The sequence below is a fragment of the Schistocerca gregaria genome, chromosome 3 (genome assembly GCF_023897955.1).
Source record: "Schistocerca gregaria isolate iqSchGreg1 chromosome 3, iqSchGreg1.2, whole genome shotgun sequence".
NCBI classification, from domain to species: domain Eukaryota; kingdom Metazoa; phylum Arthropoda; class Insecta; order Orthoptera; family Acrididae; genus Schistocerca; species Schistocerca gregaria.
In genome coordinates this window covers 700,606,487-700,629,340 of record NC_064922.1, presented here as the reverse complement: position 1 = coordinate 700,629,340, position 22,854 = coordinate 700,606,487, and the positions used below count along the sequence as shown (strand labels likewise).

The 22,854-nt window shown below is 42.7% G+C and overlaps 1 protein-coding gene across 1 annotated transcript in view; it reads left to right on the top strand.

Annotated features, from left to right (window-relative positions):
* LOC126355087 (luciferin sulfotransferase-like) overlaps positions 1–22,854 on the top strand; it is a 349,237-nt gene that overhangs the window by 71,811 nt on the left and 254,572 nt on the right. Inside the window, exon 3 of the mRNA XM_050005278.1 lies at positions 6,334–6,541. Within this exon, the coding sequence (XP_049861235.1) occupies positions 6,337–6,541 (205 nt within the window). The 5' untranslated portion in view covers positions 6,334–6,336. The remainder of the gene's footprint in view (positions 1–6,333; positions 6,542–22,854) is intronic.

The following is a 22,854-nucleotide window of genomic DNA, read 5'->3' as shown; positions in this document are numbered from 1 at the left end:
AGAGAGGTTAGTTACATTACCTACAAGTGTATGTCTTGTTATTAGCCTTAACAAAATGTGGCGATGGATTGAAAAGACTCGAGCAGATCACTATTAAATAAATTGCATAGAGCTTATTGCAGTAGACGGAAGAGATATATCTACCTCCCGCTCGAATCCATTATCGTAGTCCTTTTCACTCGAATAGCATGTGAGAAAAAACGCAGAATACACTAAATCTTCACATACCTCGCTGTTCAACGTGTGTTATTCTTAAAGGATACAAGGTCATGTAAAAATCTCGGGTACGGCTTTAGCCCGCACCTCCAATATCGCTTAACTACAGATTTGTTGTGAAGTTCGGCACTGCCTGCAGTATTTTCGTAACTTCTAAGTGGCCAAAGATTATCTCTTTTCGAGTATAAAGCATATTCATACGTAGCTTACTCTCGATCAGCTGCAAGAACAACACATGCAAGTCTTTTAATATAGAAGTCTACCTTCTATAGTTGTCAAGGCGAATCACAGTCATCAAAACCGTTGTAGGTACATGACACTTTGCTACCGAGGTCGCTTTACTGCACAAGGGTTTAATATAGGCATTAAATTAACGCAGAATGTGTGATGGAAAATAAACCACGTAATGTCTCACGAAACTTTCTGGAGAGAAAATGCATTCAATGTAGACTGTAATTCCATTGTGTTGTCAACGTCGAGTATCTGATGGAGCAATCATAAGAGCGGTTAGGGGCGCCATAAAATGCGTAGGTGGAAACGTCAGGGGCGACCCAATGAAGTACGTGTGAATTATATTCTGGGTTCAGGTTTACTTGCAGGAATGTACTAGAGAACTGGCATACAAAACACGTGTTGGACTCGTCGCTGTCTCGAGTATTTACCCGTCAGCCTCGTTCCCACGTGGATTAATACGAGGGCTATTCGGAAAATACGGTCGGAAAGGCCGCAAAATGAAATCACTGTGAAAATCAAAAACGTTCAATTTGAAACAGTTTGCTACACTTTGCAGCTACTTCTCAATATAGTCGCCGCTCCGACTTAAACATTTGTCGTAGCGTTAATCAACTTTCCAATGACCTCGTCATAGAAGGCAGCCGCCGGCGTTTTCCGTCAGATCTTTACAGCTCGTTGTCTGTGCCAAAATGTTGTCTTCATAGCTAGCTATTCACTTGAGTAGAGATGAATCACCGGAGGAGGCATTCACTAGTTCTATTGTGGGTGATCAAACAGTTATCACTGAAAATGCTACTGGGGCGTGTTCATTGCCCATACAGAGTGCGGCTGAGAGATTTCATGACAGTTGTATTACACGTGCGCTGCAAGACATCAGGAGAAATCGGTCACTAGGCCCTCATACTTGGCGGCAGACACTATTTTCTAGGCATTTTTAAGTGCTCACTGGGCGTTCTGAACTGAAAATAGCGTCATGACGCCGGGAAAAAAATAATATTTATGTCTCTTCGCTTCAGCAGAAACATCATTCCATCAAATTGACAGATCGCTTCAATCACTGAAACAAGTGTCACCTGTATCATAGTAATATTTACCGCCATTTTCTAAGCAGGATACCTCTGCTGCTGATTTTCCATTTCACTACGGTTTTTAGGCCACGACGGACAGGGAGGAGGGGAGCGATTGACAATAGTTATTGCTAACAATAAACTTGACATTGATTTGCTACTGTTATTTATTAGACATACCCCCACATGCAGACATGTTCCTTTCACTATGGATTACAGAGCAAGAATGAATAACAAATGGTTCCAATGGGTCTGAGCACTATGGGACTTAACATCTGAGGTCATCAGTCCCCTAGAACTTAGAACTACTTAAACCTAACTAACCTAAGGACATCACAAACATCCATGCCCGAGGCAGGATTCGAACCTGCGACCGTAGTGGTCAAGCGGTTCAAGACTGAAGAGCCTAGAACCGCACGGCCCTACCGGCCCGCAATGAATAACAAAACTCCCACAATTGAGATGATAAATAATGGGGAGGTGATATAATGGGGAACATCCTTCCTGACCAAGGGGAAGAGCAGTAGGCGTCCAATGACCTCGATACATGAGAACAATGGCTTCTTTTCCCAATACCAGCTCTATGATTCGATCACCTCGCCACGTGTCAGTAAGGCGGGAGGGCAGGGAAGGCAGATACAGCTTATCTTATCGATGAAATCGCTGTATTAGAATAATGAATAAGAGCTCCAATTGAAATTGAACCTGTCCTGTAGTTCTATGACCTCACTGGTGCCCAGAAGAGGGGAGAGGAGGGTGAGTGGGCATGTCATATCGTGAGATAAGGAGACAAGTAGGCCCACTGAATTCGCGCTAACCCTGTTGTTCTGTGATTTCGCCACGTGTCGGGAGGAGGCTGATAGAGGGGAAGGGGGCGGGAAAACGAGAACAATAGGTTCATTGACGTTGAATCTGTCTTGCCCTGCTACTGCCTCGTCGTAACCGCATTGTGGCAGCTAGCTCACAGTGTTCGTAGCCTATGGTGGATCCAGTACCTCAACTGTAAACGACAGCAGTTGGTAATGTCTGAATGTCTGAAGTCAGGAGGACATGGACATGCGACTCTGTTGCAGTTGTGTACCATAACGAAGCGATTCATTTATACTCATAACTCACAAATTGCAACTTAAAACTGTATTTTCCTTGAGAAAATTAAGTCTCCATTTGCGAATCTCTTTCGCAGATTGTCGACGAGATCGTGAATCATGTAGCACAGAACGGAAAGGTTAGGAGATTTGCGTCTGTGGTTGTCTGTCTTTGCTCCTGTCGGACTGTTTTCGAGGGACTATTTCTTCTGATCTGCAAGTATTGTATTGATAACGACGAAATGCGGCACAGATGTTGGTCTATGTTTACTTATGCAGGCGCCCTACATTGTAAAAGCTTTGCTGCAAAAGCCATACTGTGACTTTGGAAAGTAGTCTAAACTAACATCATTCTTCTTCAGAAATGCGAGTGAAATTCCAACTGGCGGCAGACTGCTTCCATTCGGGAAAGGCGTGGGTTGCGAACTATTGCAGAAGTCTGACAACCTTCGGTGGAAACGACATCTCTTGGATGCCTGTATTGCACAATGAAAGCAGCACATGTTGCTAGGAGGTCCTTCAGTATCTGCGTTGGACACTAAAGGTTGTGAGCGTGACTTTGCCTGCATAGATGTGGGTTGTTTCTTCCGTCTGGATGCTTCCATCGCATCTTAGAGGATATTAGAGGATCCTTCATGTAACCACCAGAGACTTTTTCCTTTACACGTGTGCATTTTCAACATCTTATTATAAACTCCAATTGATCAGGGGAAATCTGCAATGATCAAATCTATGATGATTATCCCTACCAATGGAGCAGCTAGTAAACGAAGTCTGCAATCCTTTAAAGTGCTTATGTGTAATAAATGAATAAAGTGGAATATCACTAAGAAGTATACGACATGCCAATAATTGTCGTCTGTGATGCACTGGATGGTGACACGACCATCTGTGAGCGCTTTTTGAATTTCACGAATATTCTGCCCTTCTTCATTACCATTTCACCTTTTTAAGTTTCTGGAAGGAAATAAAACCATTTTTATGTGATTCATTAGAAATGTCTGAAAGTAAGTTATGGATATTTTCTAGATCCCCTATGTCCCGTCACGGAAGAGACAATCAATAATTGACTTATTCCTAGCTATTTTGCTTGATAATTGGCGTTATCTGCTTCAAGTCGCGTAGATAATATAATCTGCAACTATTTACGTGGGATAGAATCATGCCGGCGTGGAGACAGGAACGCACAGCCGAAAGCAGCACGGTAAGGCTGTATGTTGCTTAGGTATGCTATTTAATTCTTTACTTTACTGGCGCCTCGAAATGCGAAAATTGCTTAGAATTTTCAAGAAATTTTCACATTTCTTTGTCTACACAAGCCATGAATTTTCACAGAATTTGCTATTAATTGAACTATCACTTAACAACAAATTTCATATGAGATTTCAAACAGCGGACGTAATGTCACAGAATGTATCTCTGTGCCAAGGAAATGACATCTTGCATTTTCCAAAACATGTTTTCAGATCCCCTATAGGAAAGACTTAAAGAATGAAAACACGAAGCATCTAAAATATAACATCTTCTCAGGAAAGCAGTTCTGTTGAAATCAGTGGGGTTTGATAAACCAGGGACAAAGTAACGAAAAGCAACAATAGCTTGGTAAAAAGTCACACATGTTAGATGTGAACAGCGAGTACCAGCCTAGAGCTCGAACAAGGTTAACTACCTTTCGCGGACACTGGGAATATCAATGGCACCATCAAAAGACATGTCGACTCAATGATTGGACAAATGGCTGTTGATTCCTCTCGATTGCTTCCACACTACAAAGAAGTTTTTCGACGGTGCTGTGGGGGTAGTAACACTAGAAGAAAAGATGAATTCTCATACCTTCTTAAAAGGTCCTTTGAGGGCTTGGACGATGCCGGCATTAACCAGTAGCCATTCGAAACTTGGGGTCAATGTGACAGGTGTTTTCAAATAGCACAAGTGGTAATGCACTGGCAGCAAAAGACTTATCAGTCTTGCTTACTTTTTCAAATTGACATTCAAAGTTCATCACAGCATATATTCTGTTAAACAGTAGAGACATGTTGTATCATTAATGTTCATAATGTTATGGGTAAGTGCAACGCACAACTTAGTTTCTGCCTCGCATAGTTTGTTCAACCCATAACTCGATAGGTAACCAATGAGGTGTTTGTAACATAGAGAGTGGAGGCGTAAATTCTGTTAAGTGAAAGAAGTATGATTTCGCTAAATCTCTTTGGATCATATCACACTTAGACTACTGGCGGTAACCGGAATATGATTATTTCAACCCCGCTGCAGAGAACACGCTTCTGCGTCATGACATAGCGATTTTATTGACTTGAAGATTTTTTGATTGTCAAGAAAATGAAAATAATACTGTGTAACGCATTTGTTTATACGATGTCCCAAAATTTTGGGCCTAAATAGTACGCAGGGTGGAGGATCGTAAATCGAGTGAAAAATGACTTTAAGTACTATGGGACGTAACATCTGAGGTCATCAGTCCCCTAGACTTAGAACTACCTAAACCTAACTAACCCAAGGACATCACACACATCCATGCCCGAGGCAGGATTTTTTTTTTCGTTTTTTCCGGTATTGTTCGTTTTCGTTTGGTCTGGGCGGATGTCGCAAGACATCCGTTCAAGTTGATCGTTGATTCCTTTACTCAGCTTTACAGCGGGTGAGCAGGCCTCTGACCGAACACGCTGACCTACCGTGTCGGCGGATTAGAACCTGCAACCGCAGCAGCAGCGCGCTTCCTGACAGAAGCGCCTAGAACTGCTCGGCCACAGCGGCCAGCCTCAATCGAGTATTTTTTTCTAGAACCAATAGCTGTAAGTGAATACTACAGGCGTTAGAAGGGTTTTGTGAGCAATGCGTCTGAGGCAAGTGATTTCAAATTACTTGTTCAAATGGTTCAAATGGCTCTGAGCACTATGGGACTTAGCATCTATGATCATCAGTTTCCTAAAACTTAGAACTACTTAAACCTAACTAACCTAAGGACATCACACAACACCCAGTCAGAGAAAATCCCTGACCCCGCCGGGAATCGAAACCGGGAACCCGGGCTCGGGAAGCGAGAACGCTACCGCACGACCACGAGCTGCGGACTCAAATTGCTTGTGTTTCATAACAAATATCAGTAATTTTTCCAAGCGCATAGTACCGCAATTCACAATTCAGCACAGGTTGTGGAAGATGGAGCATTACTCTACATATGGACTACCAGATATATTCTTCGCATATGGTGCATCGTGATGTAACGCTCGGAAGCCGTACAAATGGACAGAGGAATTTTTCCAACAAGTGTCACCCTCATTGGAAGAATTTTATCATCCTGGACAGAAATTTACGAGAGACTGAATAGAATTAGTCAGAGAAAGCTGACCAAAATTCTCGACAAATAGTTAATCGCACAGAATAATTTGAGGAAAATCATAATTCCGTTTAGTCAGTGGCTCATATTTAATACATGCACCGCGATTGGCGTTTGTCAGTTTGATGGTCGGTACGATATGCAGCTGTTGCTGTGAAGTAAAATTTGTAACAACACATAAGTAAATAAATAAGTAAACATTTATTCCGTACCATAGTCCCTTATATCTATGTACTGAATTTATACCCTCTAATATCTAAATAATAATATCGCTAAAATTATGGAACACCCGTGTATAGACGAGTAATGGTAGGCTAAAGTGTACGGAGAGGGAATTACTTAGTGAGACTAATGAGAGTTCTTTGTCCTGCAGACGATGTTTCAGCCGAAGTTCGAGAAGATGCAAGACGAGTTTGGTCTGCGGGTGGCAGCTGCCTGCCCTGGGATTTTCAAGTCGCCGCTATGGAGAGTCATACCGTCGCGTTCCGTCGTCACGAGTCTCTACCCAGACATGTGGCAGCGCTTTACAAACTTCGAAGTCTACCCTGACGATGTGTGGGTGGTGACTTTCCCGAAATGTGGTAAGTTGGCAATCTGTATAACAATATAAGAGAACTAACAATCTATAAGACGCGAAGGGTACAAATAGCAGAATTTCTAACACTTACACCATCCTCATTTCCAGATGATTTGATGGTAGTATCCAAGGGGGTAATTCCGACCCACAGCCACGCATGTAATAGTGGAATAAGACAGCAATTATCGATATTTTTCTTTCGCCGAAGACGCTGTATGACTTTCAAACATTATAGCGAAAATTCGCGACTTAATATGACCAATGAAAAGTAATTTATCGTGGTGCTAGTACGGTTTCCTCTAGGCTCGCAACGAATTTCTTATACACTATCAGTTAATGAGCAATCAGGATGAATTATATTAAACTTCATGGTACTGCCATCAGTCACCGCTTCAACATAAATTTTGTGGTGGAGCCAAGTTCCGACATGTAGGTACAGGTTTAGCGAATGGAAATGTCCAGCTCATTAGTATCCGTTCGACACTTGTCCTTACAAAGTATATAAATATGCAACGAAACAATATACAGGGTGTTACAAAAAGGTATGGTCAAACTTTCAGGAAACATTCCTCACACACAAAGAAAGAAAATATGTTATGTGGACATGTGTCCGGAACGCTTACTTTCCATGTTAGAGCTCATTTTTTTACTTCTCTTCAAATCACATTAATCATGGAATGGAAACACACAGCAACATAACGTACCAGCTTGACTTCAAACACTTTGTTACAGGGAATGTTCAAAATGTCCTCCGTTAGCGAGGATACATGCATCCACCCTCTGTCGCATGGAATCCCTGATGCGCTGATGCAGTCCTGGAGAACGGCGTATTGTATCACAGCCGTCCACAATACGAGCACGAAGAGTCTCTACATTTGGTACCGGGGTTGCGTAGACAAGAGCTTTCAAATGCCCCCATAAATGAAAGGGTTGAGGTCAGGAGAGCGTGGAGGCCATGGAATTGGTCCGCCACTACCAATCCATCGCTCACTGAATCTGTTGTTGAGAAGCGTACAAACACTTCGACTGAAATGTGCAGGAGCTCCATCATGCATGAACCACATGTCGTGTCGTACTAATAAAGGCACATGTTCTAGCAGCACAGGTAGGGTATCCCGTATGAAATCATGGCGGTGAATCGAGGAAGTACAGTACATACTGACGAAACTAAAATGACCTCTAACATGGAAATCAAGCGTTTCCTGACACATGTCCACATAACATCTTTTCTTTATTTGTGTGTGAGGAATGTTTCCTGAAAGTTTGGTCGTACCTTTTTGTAACACCCTGTATTTAAATATAAGTATGAAGACAAAATTGTAGATCCTCATAGGAGAGTCATCAGCTCTATTTGACCTACATGTACGGCAAAATTCTAGTGCTCTCGGGCCACTTGCTGATGACTCGTTCCGTACCGTGCTCACCCTACTGGGTTTAATCTTCTGAAGTCACCACCAGGCTCGTGACTCAAGCCACCTGACATCGTCTACGTTCTTGGTGATTAGCGGCGCGCCTACTGTCTCGATCTCCCCCCATACGATTTCCATATCTTTTGGAGCCCTATAGAAAGATATTCGTGGTCGTCGATTTGATTCGGACGAAGAACTCCACTCCTGGGTACGGTCATGTTTCTGCAGGCAACCGTACCCATTTTTCAGTGAAGGCATTACCGTCTTGTCTCACAGTGAGATAAATCTGTTAACAGCTATTGCGATTACTTTTGAAATAATAAAGAGTTTACTAACATTTTTCTATATGCTTATATTTGACTGCCACTTATAGATAATTTTGTGGGTAAGGCGAACCAAACGATGCGTCTTATTGGAAGAACACTGAGGAGATGCAACTAATCCACCAAAGAGACTGCCAGCACTACTGCTGACCGTCCTCAGAGAGGACCGGAGGAGGATATCGAGAAAGTTCAAAAGGCAGCTCGTTTTGTACTATAGCAAAACGGGGAAAAGAATGTCATGCTTATGAGACACCATTACAACAAAGGCGGACTTTCCACGGATTTTCGTCCCGGCGGTGGTTCGAGTCCTCCCTCGGGCATGGGTGTGTGTGTGTGTGTGTGTGTGTGTGTGTGTGTGTGTGTCCCTAGGATAATTTAGGTTAAGTAGTGTGTAAGCTTAGGGACTGATGGCCTTAGCAGTTAAGTTCCATAAGATTTCACACACATTTGAACATTTTTCCACGGATTTTCAATCACCGACATTCCCCTCCGAATGCGAAAATATTCTGTTGACGCTGGCATACATAGTTGTAAATGGTCATCGTAATAAAATAACAGAAATTAGAGCTATAAATCAGAGATATCGTGAAAATATATGTATTCGTTTTTCTACGAGCAGTTGTAGAGTGGAACAGGAGACTACAGTGTGAAAGTCGTTCGATGAGCCCTCTGACAGGCACATGTCAGTGTAGTCACGTGTTTATAGATGTAGATATTTTGAAAAGGTTGTCACGCTCTACACCCTGTCGCAGCAGAGAGAATAAAGTCTTGCTGTCATTTCTCAGTCCAAGTGAAAGGTTACATTTCTATGGGGAAAGAATGTAATTCAATAAACTAAAGAAAACCCTTTCTTCTACCAATGTCAGATGTGATTTGTGTTTGATGTTATTCACAGTAGCAGTGTTGGGAATGGCCACAATTTGAAGAAAATCGTTTTGTTTTACAAAACACTAATATGTAATGACATAGCCTATCACCCAAAATGATTTTATTCAAGCTTAAACTGACGGTGGAAGCCTACAAATTTATAATAGAACAAAATTTTATCGAAGTTGGGAATAATGTCATTGTCTCTGCAACTTAATTAAACTACAGGATAACTCAATGACCTTATTCTTCTCCCGAGGACTTTATCGCATTTTTTATTTTAAATGCCCTTATTGGTCTTAAGAATATCTAACCATTCGGCCGTCTATAAGCAGCGTGTAAACCTAGCGCCTTGGCTCCTACGATTTGTTAAATACTTGTTAGCCGCATTATGTAGGCGAGATGCAACATATGTTGTCTTAAATACATAGAATTACACATTTTCTAGTATCGTGAAGCATTAGATAATAAATTAAAAAATTAGAGGGAGGAAACTCAACAATTAAGCAAAGTACTAAAAATACGTATATTAAAAATAGTTTCGTGTGGTTCAGTGCAGTGATGTCAATAGCAAGTAAGTAATCCATTGTACCACAGCTCTTTATTTGCACTCTCAGATGTATTACAATGAGTTTACAATGAGTCAGATCGCAGTTATCAACACTACATGAAATCCGAGACGTAAGTTTCTTGGTCTGTATCGATTTACAACATCTTCCCCAGGCTGGTGAATCTCCAGGTGAGTGACCAACTACAGCAGGACGAGCTATCTGTTGTCCTTCTGATGTGCGCAGTATTACAGTCCTTATTTTAGTCTTTCCTCGATGTACTTGTCTATATTCGCTTTCCTCCAAGCATGTCGTAGGTGTCCATCATCTTGAATCAAAGCCTGGTTACCTTGCCACAAGTCGATACGACTTGCAGACTTGTCCCTAACTTCATAAAAGCTCCTAAGCTCCATGATACATTCCTTAACCCTCTTTTTCAGAAGTTCTTTGGTACTTTGCGTGTTTTTGTGCAACTGAAGAAGTTATATAGGCCTCATGGTGGTACCTGTCTTGATATACAGAGTGGTGAGAAACAGTCTGAAAAGGATGTTTCAGGGTAGGTTGCCCCGAGAAATAATTATTGAACAAAACTTCGATACGTGTCGCCGTTTCCGAGTTAATGACCATTGAAGTTAGCCAGTCAGGCAGAAAATTCAAACAGTCATTCAGATACAACTATAATTGTTCTCATAGCGTACATGATAGCGCACGAGACTTCTCAGGTTTTTGCTCGGATCCGGTCCTTGCTACCGCCCTATTTGCTGTTTCTGAATAGCGTTCTTGTTCGTTTTAAGGAAACCAAATGAGGAACACGTTTGGTGACACCGTCTCTGGCAGGTCGCTTGAATTTGCGCGCGATACTTCGTGACTGGCAAACTTAAATGCCAATGTACTCGGAAACAGCGTAAGGTATTGATTTTTTTGGTAACAGTTACTTCTTAACACAACTCTGAAACACCCTTACAAGGTTTTCCCACTGTTTCTAACCACCCTGCATAGAGGACCAGCAAAGTCTGTACCAGACACACTAAAAGATTTGGATGGTCTCATTCAATCTATAGCTCGTGGAGCTTTAGATTCTTGTCCTCTTGGATTATGCTTGATCGAGGTAAAAATGTATCGAACACCCTTTTCATAGTTTGACGACCTTTAAGTACCCAAAATTCTTTCTGAAGTTCGAATAACATGATAACGATCATTTGTATTTGGAATATGATGTGTTTCGTAAAGTGGTATGACCAGTCAGGGAGTACTGGATTTCGTTGTCCACTGGTTAAGACTGCTAATTGTAATCTACCTTCCAGGCGAAGGAGATCGTCTTCAATGACTGGATGAAAGCGCCAAATTTTAGAGTCTTCCGATACTGGTTTGGATTTCTCGCATGAAACATAGTCGTTGGGCCGTTCTGATCCAGTAAATACGTGCATTTTTGAGCACGACTGCCGTTGACTCTACAGCAAGGTTATCTTTGTGACGTATGTTACGTGTGAAGCGAGTCCTGTTGTGCAAATTAGTCTCCAGTAGGAACTCTGTTTGGAAATGTCTATGAGGCCGGAAGGTACATCGAGCGCCTTCGCCTGTTTTATATTTCTTTTCTGAGAGGCCAGGACACGTACTGTGTGTACTTGGTAGTTCTGCCGGGCATACACGCAATAGCGGTCCTTCCAACCAAACAAGCTCAGATTGAATTTGACTGCCAAGAAGTCTCCGTGTGTGACGATGAATTGCGTTATTATGTCCAGGACGATGTCTGTATTGTCTAGTAGACGTATGTGTATGAATTTTTGCCACTCTGTTACAAATGTAACTCTTCCATCGATTAACATCACTGCTTATAAAATCCAAGGTCACTACAACACCACATAAGTAATATCGTATCCTGTTGCTGTGCAGAAATGGCTTGTTAATCGTACTTCACGAGTGTTCCTACAAATTCCAGATGTGACAATGCTATCTTTTGAAAAGAGCTGATCTATTCTTGCTACAGGCTAAGTGAATTATTGCGTTGCCGTGTAAACACTGTGGATTTATAGAGCTGCCCCGTACACATGTGACTCTGGACATCGTGATTTTTAGCAGCTGGTATCCGTCGTGGTAACAAATCCAGCTCAGTGGAGCGGATACCCATGTATTCCATTGTGATACTACAGGGTGTTTCAAAAATTACCGGTATATTTGAAACGGCAATACAAACTAAACGAGAAGCGATAGAAATACACCGTTTGTTGCAATATGCTTGGGACAACAGTACATTTTCAGGCAGACAAACTTTCGAAATTACAGTAGTTACAATTGTCAACAACAGATGGCGCTGAGGTCTGGGAAACTCTATAGTACGATATTTTCCACATATCCACCATGCGTAGCAATAATATGGCGTAGTTTCTGAATGAAATTACCCGAAACCTTTGACAACGTGTCTGGCGGAATGGCTTCACATGCAGATTAGATGTACTGCTTCAGCTGTTCAATTGTTTCTGGATTCTGGCGGTACACCTGGTCTTTCAAGTGTCCCCACAGAAAGAAGTAACAGGGGTTCATGTCTAGCGAGTAGGGAGGCCAATCCACGCCGCCTCCTGTATGTTTCGGATAGCCCAAATAAATCACACGATCATCGAAATATTCATTCAGGAAATTAAAGACGTCGGCCGTGCGATGTGGCCGGGCACCATCTTGCATAAACCACGAGGTGTTTGCAGTAGTTCTGTTTATTGACGAAGCTGTCCAGGTAAAAATAAGCTTCCTCGGTAAACCAAATGCTGCCCACATGCATATCGCCGTTATCAATCCTGTGCACTATGTCGTTAGCGAAAGTCTCTCGTGCAGCAATGGTAGCGGCGCTAAGGGGTTGCCTCGTTTGAATTTTGTATGGATAGAGGTGTAAACTCTGGCGCATGAGACGATATGTGGACGTTGGCGTCATTTGGACCGCAGCTGCAGCACGGCGAACGGAAACCCGAGGCCGCTGTTGGATCACCTGCTGCACTAGCTGCGCGTTGCCCTCCGTGGTTGCCGTACGCGGTCGCCCTACCTTTCCAGCACGTTAATCCGTCACGTTCCCAGTCCGTTGAAATTTTTCAAACAGATCCTTTATTGTATCGCTTTTCGGTCCTTTGGTTACATTAAACCTCTGTTGAAAACTTCGTCTTGTTGCAACAACACTGTGTTCTAGGCGGTGGAATTCCAACACCAGAAAAATCCTCTGTTCTAAGGAATAAACCATGTTGTCTACAGCTCACTTGCACGTTGTGAACAGCACACGCTTACAGCAGAAAGACGACGTACAGAATTGCGCACCCAAAGACTGCGTTGTCTTCTATATCTTTCACATCACTTGCAGCGCCATCTGTTGTTGAAAATTGTAACTACTGTAATTTCGAAAGTTTGTCCGCCTGAAAATGTACTGTTGTCCCAAGCATATTGCAACAAACGGTGTATTTCTATCGCTGCTCGTTTAGTTTTTATTGCCGTTTCAAATATACCGGTCATTTTTGAAACACCCTGTACATTATTAGATAGCAAATGATTCCAGTCAATTTCCCTGCACCAAGTTTCCTGCAATAATAGTCTTGCCGTGACTGACTCAGAATACTCCTAGTTGGTCACAAAATGTAGTTATACCGTGTGACAGTTTCTTTCTTACAGTACGGCTGTTAGGTAATTTTTCTTTAACATGCTCAGTGTTGATGTAAAAGTTGTACATTGCTGTGTTCCAGTATACTTAAGATCTGAGTCTCGTACAAACATCTCGCTCTTGGGATCCCCATATGTATTGCAACTGAAGTAGTGGCCCACGTTCAATAGTTTCATGACGGCCGTTGGTTCATAATGCACAGCGATAACTTCATTTTCGTTATCTCTGCCAAACGCGAAATCATCGATGAAAACGTTACTGGCTAGCACCCGTGTGGCAATAGGAAATGAGACATCTTGTCTAGAAGTGTGTTTCTTCAGCGTTGCTGAAAGCAAGAATCGACTGCATGTCAGGCAGAATGGCAGTGAAGAAATGGTTTCACAACACTAATAATTGGTTAGTGGTGGCTTGTTATTTCTCCTACAGCTGTGTAGGGACAGTGTATAACTTAGTCTAATTAAAATGAGGTAGGATTTGTTCCAAATCCCTGCAGAATCTGCTTACTAGCGAACCTAGTAGTAGCAGTTGTTATGTAACGTAACAAACAGCAACTCACACAGCACCCTAAAAAACAACACCGACATAGATTAGATCCGTATGGACGGAACAGATTGAGTTTTCCGAGGAGGGATGCCCATGTGAATAATACTAATACGGGTAGCACCACATTTGATCGCCGGAATTGAAGTTGAATACGAAGTCCCCTTCCACTGGTGGTGTTGGTGAAGGAATATCTATACCAACTCATTCCTGTCTTCTTTTATTCTCTTCTTCAATCACACCATAAGTTTATAATTACCTACTTCCAATTACTACATTTTTCTTAAAAAATAAGAGTAAGTGAAAGTAAATAAAAGGTGACACCTAAGTGCAGACATAAGAACTTCACGGAGTCCCAACTGCTCAGTGGCGCATCATGGGCAACGGTGTCTTTGGCCTCAACTGCGTAGCCCAATTTTGCTGCTTGGTGGAGGCAGTGAATACTGGCTAAGAGGTGTGTGTGAAGCACTACGGCTGCATGAAGTAATAAGATGGTAGGTCCTTGTAGTCAATACACAGCTTGGAAAAACACACCAGCTAGTCTAGTGAAACGGTAAGTAGCTACTTCGTGGTATGATAACTTTCGTGACTGTTTTGAAAAACGTTGTGCTATGAAAATCTTGTCAAACTCCTGACGTCTTCGTGAGAGACAAATTACAGAAATGCTTCCATAATATCGCTTATAATAGCCGTAGGATGTGATCGGAAACGTAATCGAGCAGCGAGTACTTCTGATACAAGATTGCGTCCTTCTTTCAAAATGTTGTTCAGAGAAGGTGCATTGTTCTCGCGAGAAGATACATCAGAAACGGTTCTTGACTTTATGTTACCCAGCTTTTTCACCTTAACTACCACTTGCGAAAGATAAAACATGGTGATACTTGGTTGTTCAGGAGGAGCGAGTTCTGCATGGTTCTTTTTAACGTAATCCAACATGAGGGAATGGTAAATGTTATGAAACGGTTTGTTGCTAAGCAGTCTTTTATGTAAACTACTAACTATACTTTCTGCATTCAGTGGATTATTAGGATATAGCACTTTTTTTTTTTTCGAGAGGAATTCCGCGCATGTTACCTTTATAGTTCTGCTTTCAGCGAGACATGTTTCACCACTTTCTATGCCCTCTTCAGTGGGTCTATTTGTGTTTACCTCTCACTAAATTGTTGTTCGTATGTTAATTTTTAATGAAACATTTGGTACAAAACATTCATATGGACGACAATTGTCAAATATTTTACACAGGTGTGCGTACAGTACACAACATAGAGTTTTCGCCGCCGTTACGTTTTGTTGTGGCTGCGTAGTGTTCATTTGTTTCGTGGTACGTTTGTTTGGGATGTGGCGGGCGGATTTAAACTGTTGTTGAAGTTTCTTGTGTTAAATTCGTGTGTGTGTGTGTGTGTGTGTGTGTGTGTGTGTGTGTGTGTGTGTGTGTATGTGTGTGTGTGTGTGACTGAGTTAGTGGCTGAGTATTTGTGTCCAAGAGAAGGAGAGGGGGAGAGAGAGAAAGAGAGTATTTGAGAGACAGACAAACGGGGAGTGATGTACAGTAAGGCGAGAATGGAATTTAATTGCAGAGGCTGTCATTTACAGTTTTAGGGCGGGTGTTATTTGTATAACTCTTCTATTCTAGCAAAGAGGGATTTATTGCACAGGGATGTACATTCGTTTAATACGTACTATCATTGGGCTATTGGATTTGAATGTGGCAGTTTGCTTCTATTGTTAATTTTTGGTACAGGTTGTTAGTAGTTTCAAGGATTTTTATGTCTGTTTCTGAGTTCATTGGATGGTGATGCTCTGTTTGTTGGGTGATCTGCAAATATTGAGTGTAGGGTTTATATTTTCAGTGCTCTGACATTTCTTGTACACTTGGTTCTAAAATTCCTGAAAGGTTGACACATACATAGAGACTGACAGCAGTTGCCAGTTGGTTGATATTTATCAGACTAGCCATATTAGTCAATGTTGGTGGTATTTCTTCCAGGTATCTCCTGTCGTGTGTTGTTGGCTACGAATGCAGTGTTAAGTCCTTGTCTTTTTAATATATTTCCCACCCTGTGGGAGATTTTGTTGTTGTAAGTAAGTATCTGCCATTTGTTGCTTACTGTCTGCTTATTTGTTGTGAACTGTATTGTGTGTGTATGTTTTGTAATTATGTGTTGCCTGTTTTTGTATTTTGTTGTTTATTTTACCTACTATCTTTGTATTGTACCCATTCACCTACGTAATTTGTTTGATTGTGTTAAGTTCTTCTGTGTAATAATGTTTGTTCATGGATGTTCTGTTCAGTTTATGTAGTAAATATCTGAAGCTGATTGTGGGTTTACTATAAACTGTGAACTCATGTTTGTTGTTTCTCTTGAGTACGGTGAGTTCTAAGAAATTGAGTTTTTCATCTGTTTGTTTTTCAATGCTGAACTGTATTTGTGCATGGGTGGCGTTTATGTCCTCTTGCCCTTCTTTTACAAGAAATTGTGATTCGTCTATTGGACGTATTATATCGTCTATATATCTGCACGAAAACTGTATTTTGTACAGATTTGGTTGTACTATATGAATATGTCAGCTAGAAAACCACTGATTGGGGATCCCATAGGTAATCCTTCTTGTTGAGAGCAAAGCTTGTTGTTGAATGTGAAGCAGTTTTGATTGTTATGAGCTTGAGTACAGCTGATATTTCTTGTATGTGTGATGTGAGTACGTATTCTTGTAGCTGGACATTTCTATCTACACTACCGTTTGTGGAAATTGCAACACTACGAAGGACACGCATGAATTCATTTTATTTGATACCACAGGTTAGGTACATGACAAATAACAAATGATTACCTCTTCAAACCTGTACACGTCCATTGAGCCCTACTATTAAGTATGTCGTATGGCCACCATGCGCTGCAATTAGAGCTGCTATATGCGTGGCATTGAATCAATAACGTTGTGAATACGCTCCTGAGGGATTTTCCTCCGCGTAGTTTGCATCCGATCCCACAAATACGTGGCACCAGTTACTGGAGGACCGTGACGCACCAGGTGCCGACCAACCATATCGTAGACATGTTCGGTGGGAACATGTTCGGCGAACTCGCAGGCCAGGGAAGCATTGGTACTCGTCGCTCTTCGAAGGCGGCCTCTACATTCCTCGCAATATGTGGTCGGGCATTGTCCCGTTGAAATGAGGCCTGTGGAGATGCCTGAAGCAGAGGGAGTACCTCAGGCTCCACAACCTCCGTTAGGTGCTGGTTGCTGTTCAAAGTGCTCCTAGTACGTACCAGGCGAGATCGGTTGTTGTAACCAATGGCGCCCCAAACCATCACGGCTGGTGTTTGTCCGCTATGCCGCTCCACAATGCGGCCCCTCAGTTGCGCTCATCATGGTACCTCCGGACACGCATGCGGCCATCACTGTCGAACTCGCTGAAGCGGGACTCATCTGAAAAGATTACGTGTTGCCACTCGGTACCCCAGTGACGGTGTTCTCATGCCCACTGCAGTCGTAGGAGCTTGTGGTTTCTGGACAATAGAAGCCGACGTAATGGCTTGAGTGCAACCAGTCCAACCTGCAACAGGCGGCAACGAACTATCGATGCAGACAAGTTCTCACTCGTTGCAGTGCTCCAGCGACAAGCCAACACTGTGGATGATACTGTACGGTCCGTAATGGCCATGCGAACAAGATGACGGTCATCCCGTGCTGCGGCCATGTTCCATGGTCCACTTCCCGCTCGTCGCTGCTTACGTCCTACCTCTGTCCACTGCTTCCACACACGCATCACTGGCAGAGCACCATGACCTGTGCGAGCAAAAAATGTCATGGTATAATAATCCCGATTCCCGGAGACCGATCATTCTGCACCTTTCGTACTAGCTCAATGTCCGATATGACTCCCTTTGACGTCGACGAACATTACTGGCACTCACTGTATTGTTTCCACCTTGTGTGACAGCTCTGCACCGACTACACTAGGCGCAACACCGTGCCAGTAGCACCGACTCGAAATGACTCAGCTCGGCCCACGTGTACCCCATATCACTGCAAAACGTATTTCGTATTGCTTGCACACCCGCCGCAACTCCCCCAAGTGTGGGGCAATTTGGATAATTCCTTCACGGAGCATTTTTGACAAACGGCTGTGTACGACTTAAAAATCCTTAAAACTAGTAACAGCCTGTATCAGAAATTAACAATGGAAGAATGTTTTCTTCTATTCAAAAATCACTAGCCCAAGGAAAGAAAGTACAAAACGAATACACACCACTGAGCAATAAAACCGTCTTTGTCACACTAAAAGAAGTATATAAATAACAAGCAACCGAAAAATGCAAACGATCCTCCTCTACAGTTAAATTCCATTGTCCCCTTAATGCATACTACTCACTCACTATACATGCCTATCCACAAGTCCCCCCCCCCCCTCCCCGTCTCTCTCTCTCTCTATCTCCCCTTCACTCCCTCCCTTGGACACACACACACACACACACACACACACACACACACACACACACACACACACACACACACACACGCACACGCACATGAACTAAACACAATAAGCATCAACAACAGTTCAAATCCGAGCGCCACATCCCAAGCAAACATGTGCCGGCGGATAGGTGGCGTTCGATGGGAATTTGGATCGGCCGTGAGGCATACCGAAACAGTCCGTGCAGTTCCCATAACGCTGTGTTCCGGATGGCGCAGTGGTTACAGCATCTGACTGGTTAGTTAGCCTGCACGGTAGCTCAGCGTGTTCGGTCAGAGAGTTAGCTACCCTCTGTAATAAAAAAACTGAGTGAAAGGATCAACGAAGAACCTGAACCGGTGTCATCGGACGTCCGCCCCGAACAAATTCAACGAACTATATAGAACAAAATGAGATAAATTGGTAAACAGGAGATCCCGGGCTCGAATCCTGGTCCCTTGCACTTTTTCGCTCGTCGCCGCTTATTCCGCTTAGTGTCCGGCTGCCGCTGACAGCAGTGATCCCCTTTCAATTTACATATAATATTAACATCAACTGCGCACAACACCACACACGAATCAACACCATAGTTATAACGGCTACGTATTGTTGCGGGGGACAATATACTTACGTAGCAAGTGTTGGTAGCGGCCATATACATATCGATCCGATCTAAGCCGACTTCCACCTACCACAGATGCCTAGTAAAAGTTTTTTGCAATCAGAGAAATATTACAAGAAGTTTACAATAAGCCAGATCACAGATATCAACATTACATCAAATAAAAGATGTAAATGTCTATATCAATCCCCAATGTGAATTACACACCGAATAGCTAGATAATTAATAGATGTATATAAGGTCATGGGATAAACACAGCACTGCAAATATACCTGCTAAAAATAATTTCGTATGGATCAATGGCTGAGAGAAAGTATTTCAATTTGTATTGTGCCTGTATAGTGAATGTTGTTACTTGTACTCTAAAGTCCAACACTCAGTGGTCATTAAGTCCCACATAAAAGTTGCCATCCCAACAAGACTGAATAACGTTTAATAAAAATAGTCTGACTACTTTCAGTCACTGCTCTACATGCATCCACACTTAAACAGCACAACCGAACATTTTGTTTAGCAATTGAAATATTTTTGTAATATTTATTTTTTGCCTGATTGCTACGATGTGTATCCAAACTCGTGCATTCACATATGAAGTGACTATACTTCCTCGTGATGATGAAACATCACTGTATCAGAAACCATGAATGAGGAATATCGACAAGTTCCCTCTCGAACATCTTGGCGTCACCTACATTCTGTGAGCTTCTACTACAAGCAGAAGGTGTTCTGATTAGAAACTCTGAGTGAATTACAGACGAGAATGCTTAGTTTAATTACTCCTACATAAGGATTTTGTGAGAGACCTCAGGGTTTTGCACTTTTGCTATCCCACAAAATTGGTAGTTCATTTAATTCATTTTATAAAAAGAGCGAATCTGAAATAATGATATGAGACTGTATTAACTTTATACTTATTATTCCTTCTCAAGAATACAAAACATGATAGCCTCGACAGTCATACAAAGATCAAATTTTAGCATACGTTCGACAAGTATAGAAATGCAAAACCTATTGTGTGAATGAAATACCGACTTGCCAAACCCGATGGCCAATTAAATGAACTTCATAAACAGAACGAAATCCGCTCCGCTGATTGTAATCTTAAGTCACACTGCCTTAGCATTCAGCGTCTAAACCGATAAATATCGACAAGCAACATGGCTCACCACACAGGTAGTGATGGAAAAATGTTACCTTCTGACCCAGAACAGTCTATATATTTCACTGAAAGATTCACACATACAAACTCATGCTGCTTTCATGTTTTGCTCTCTCTCTCTCTCTCTCTCTCTCTCTCTCGATCTCTCTCTTTCATCATGTAAACTCGTATATGTAGCATCTCTCAACAGCTCACATTCTCACACGTAAGAATGCACACCTTTCTTCTACAACAGCCACCAACAGAATAGAGAGAACAAACGTGCTTTCATCTCTGAAACTCGCAATGCCTTAACGTCCGAGTGCCTTCATATCTTATTGGCTTAGGAAATTCACGCTCTACAGAACTTCAAAAGAGAAACTGCCGTGGCTGACGCCACAGGGAAAATCTGTCAGTCTGTTCAGAGATAACAGTAAATGTTGTTCGCAAATAATTGACACGTTATAAACTCAATGTTTGTAACTTGGAAAGTATGCAGATATAACAACTTACATCAGACTGTCCTGGAGTCGGAGAGCAGAGTAAGAATATTGCCTGTGTAGCAATTAACAGAACACATTCCAAGCTGATCGCTTAACCATCCTAAAACACGGAATATTGTCTCCATTCACCAATTAGTACAAGAATCAACATAGTTCATGATCCACTACATAATACAATTAGTTCGTGGACATACAGTCCCGAAAACTCATAGAACGTTCGTTTAGAGGTTATCATGAATTTATGTAACATCAGTGAACTTCTGTTATCTGAATGTAGACATTAATATTCAAAACCACATACGAAACATTAAGCAGTATACAAAGTAATAAAATTCCATAAAATAGAGACTGGGCGAAGTTATACTACTGAAAATAGGATCATAGCATGGTCTGACTTCTCCTAAAAAATGAAAAATGTGTGAGATAAGTCTAAGATGTAGCCCAACTATGATCTTGATTACATTAGTAAATTGTACAATGTGAGCTAAATTATTCAAATGAGCAGTGTAGTAAGTTAACAGAAAATATGGCCAAGCTATGGCCATGAAGTTTCAAGTGAAACATCCATAACTAACATGAAAAACGTTAAAGATGATGCAATTGAATAGTATACTGTGGTGTATATTTAAAAAAAATGTTTTGATTAAATTATTATTATCTTGTGAAGATTCAGATATCTGTTGTGAGTTGTGCACCACTTCTTGGCGGGAAGAACAAAGACTTTTCAAAAACTTAAGTACTGTATTATATGTCACCTGAAATCGTTTGCAGAAGGCGTAGAGTTCTCAAGATTAAGAACAGAATTCGCATTGCCACTTAATTTATTTGTGTCGTGATCATGTTCCATCACGACAGGATATGAGACATAGCAATTACGAACAGAGAAACCTAAGGGACCAGACAGAACTGGAAATTTTCTTTGCTATACTACACAACACGTTAAAAGAAATTGGATTTAAATCACAAACTAGGTAAATGGCAAGGCGCCTTCTGCCTTAACTACGACGTTTTGCCGACATGTAGTCGGTCCCTGGTAGCCGTATGAAAACTACACTCCTGGAAACTGAAATAAGAACACCGTGAATTCATTGTCCCAGGAAGGGGAAACTTTATTGACACATTACTGGGGTCAGATACATCATATTATCACACTGACAGAACCACAGGCACATAGACACAGGCAACAGAGCATGCACAATGTCGACACGAGAACAGGGTATATCCACCTTTCGCAGCAATGCAGGCTGCTATTCTCCCATGGAGACGATCGTAGAGATGCTGGATGTAGTCCTGTGGAACGGCTTGCCATGCCATTTCCACCTGGCGCCTCAGTTGGACCAGCGTTCGTGCTGGACGTGCAGACCGCGTGAGACGACGTTTCATCCAGTCCCAAACATGCTCAATGGCGGACAGACCCGGAGATCTTGCTGGCCAGGGTAGTTGACTTACACCTTCTAGAGCACGTTGGGTGGCACGAAATACTTGCGGACGTGCATTGTCCTGTTGGAACAGCAAGTTCCCTTGCCGGTCTAGGAATGGTAGAACGATGGGTTCGATGACGGTTGGATGTACCGTGCACTATTCAGTGACCCCTCGACGATCACCAGAGGTGTACGGCCAGTGTAGGAGATCGCTCCCCACACCATGATGCCGGGTGTTGGCCCTGTGTGCTTTGGTCGTATGCAGTCCTGATTGTGCGCTCACCTGCACGGCGCCAAACACGCATACGACCATCATTGGCACCAAGGCAGAAGCGACTCTCATCGCTGAAGACGACACGTCTCCATTCGTCCCTCCTTTCACGCCTGTCGCGACGCCACTGGAGGCGGGCTGCACGACGTTGGGGCGTGAGCGGAAGACGGCCTAACGGTGTGCGGGACCGTAGCCCAGCTTCATGGAGACGGTTGCGAATGGTCCTCGCCGATACGCCAGGAGCAACAGTGTCCCTAATTTGCTGGGAAGGGGCGGTGCGGTCCCCTACGGCACTGCGTAGGATCCTACGGCCTTGGCGTGCATCCGTGCGTCGCTGCGGTCCGGTCCCAGGTCGACGGGCACGTGCACCTTCCGCCGACCACTGGCGACAACATCGATGTACTGTGGAGACCTCACACCCCACGTGTTGAGCAATTCGGCGGTACGTCCACACGGCCTCCCGCATGCCCACTATACGCCCTCGCTCAAAGTCCGTCAACTGCACATACGGTTCACGTCCACGCTGTCGCGGCATGCTACCAGTGTTAAAGACTGCGATGGAGCTCCGTATGCCACGGC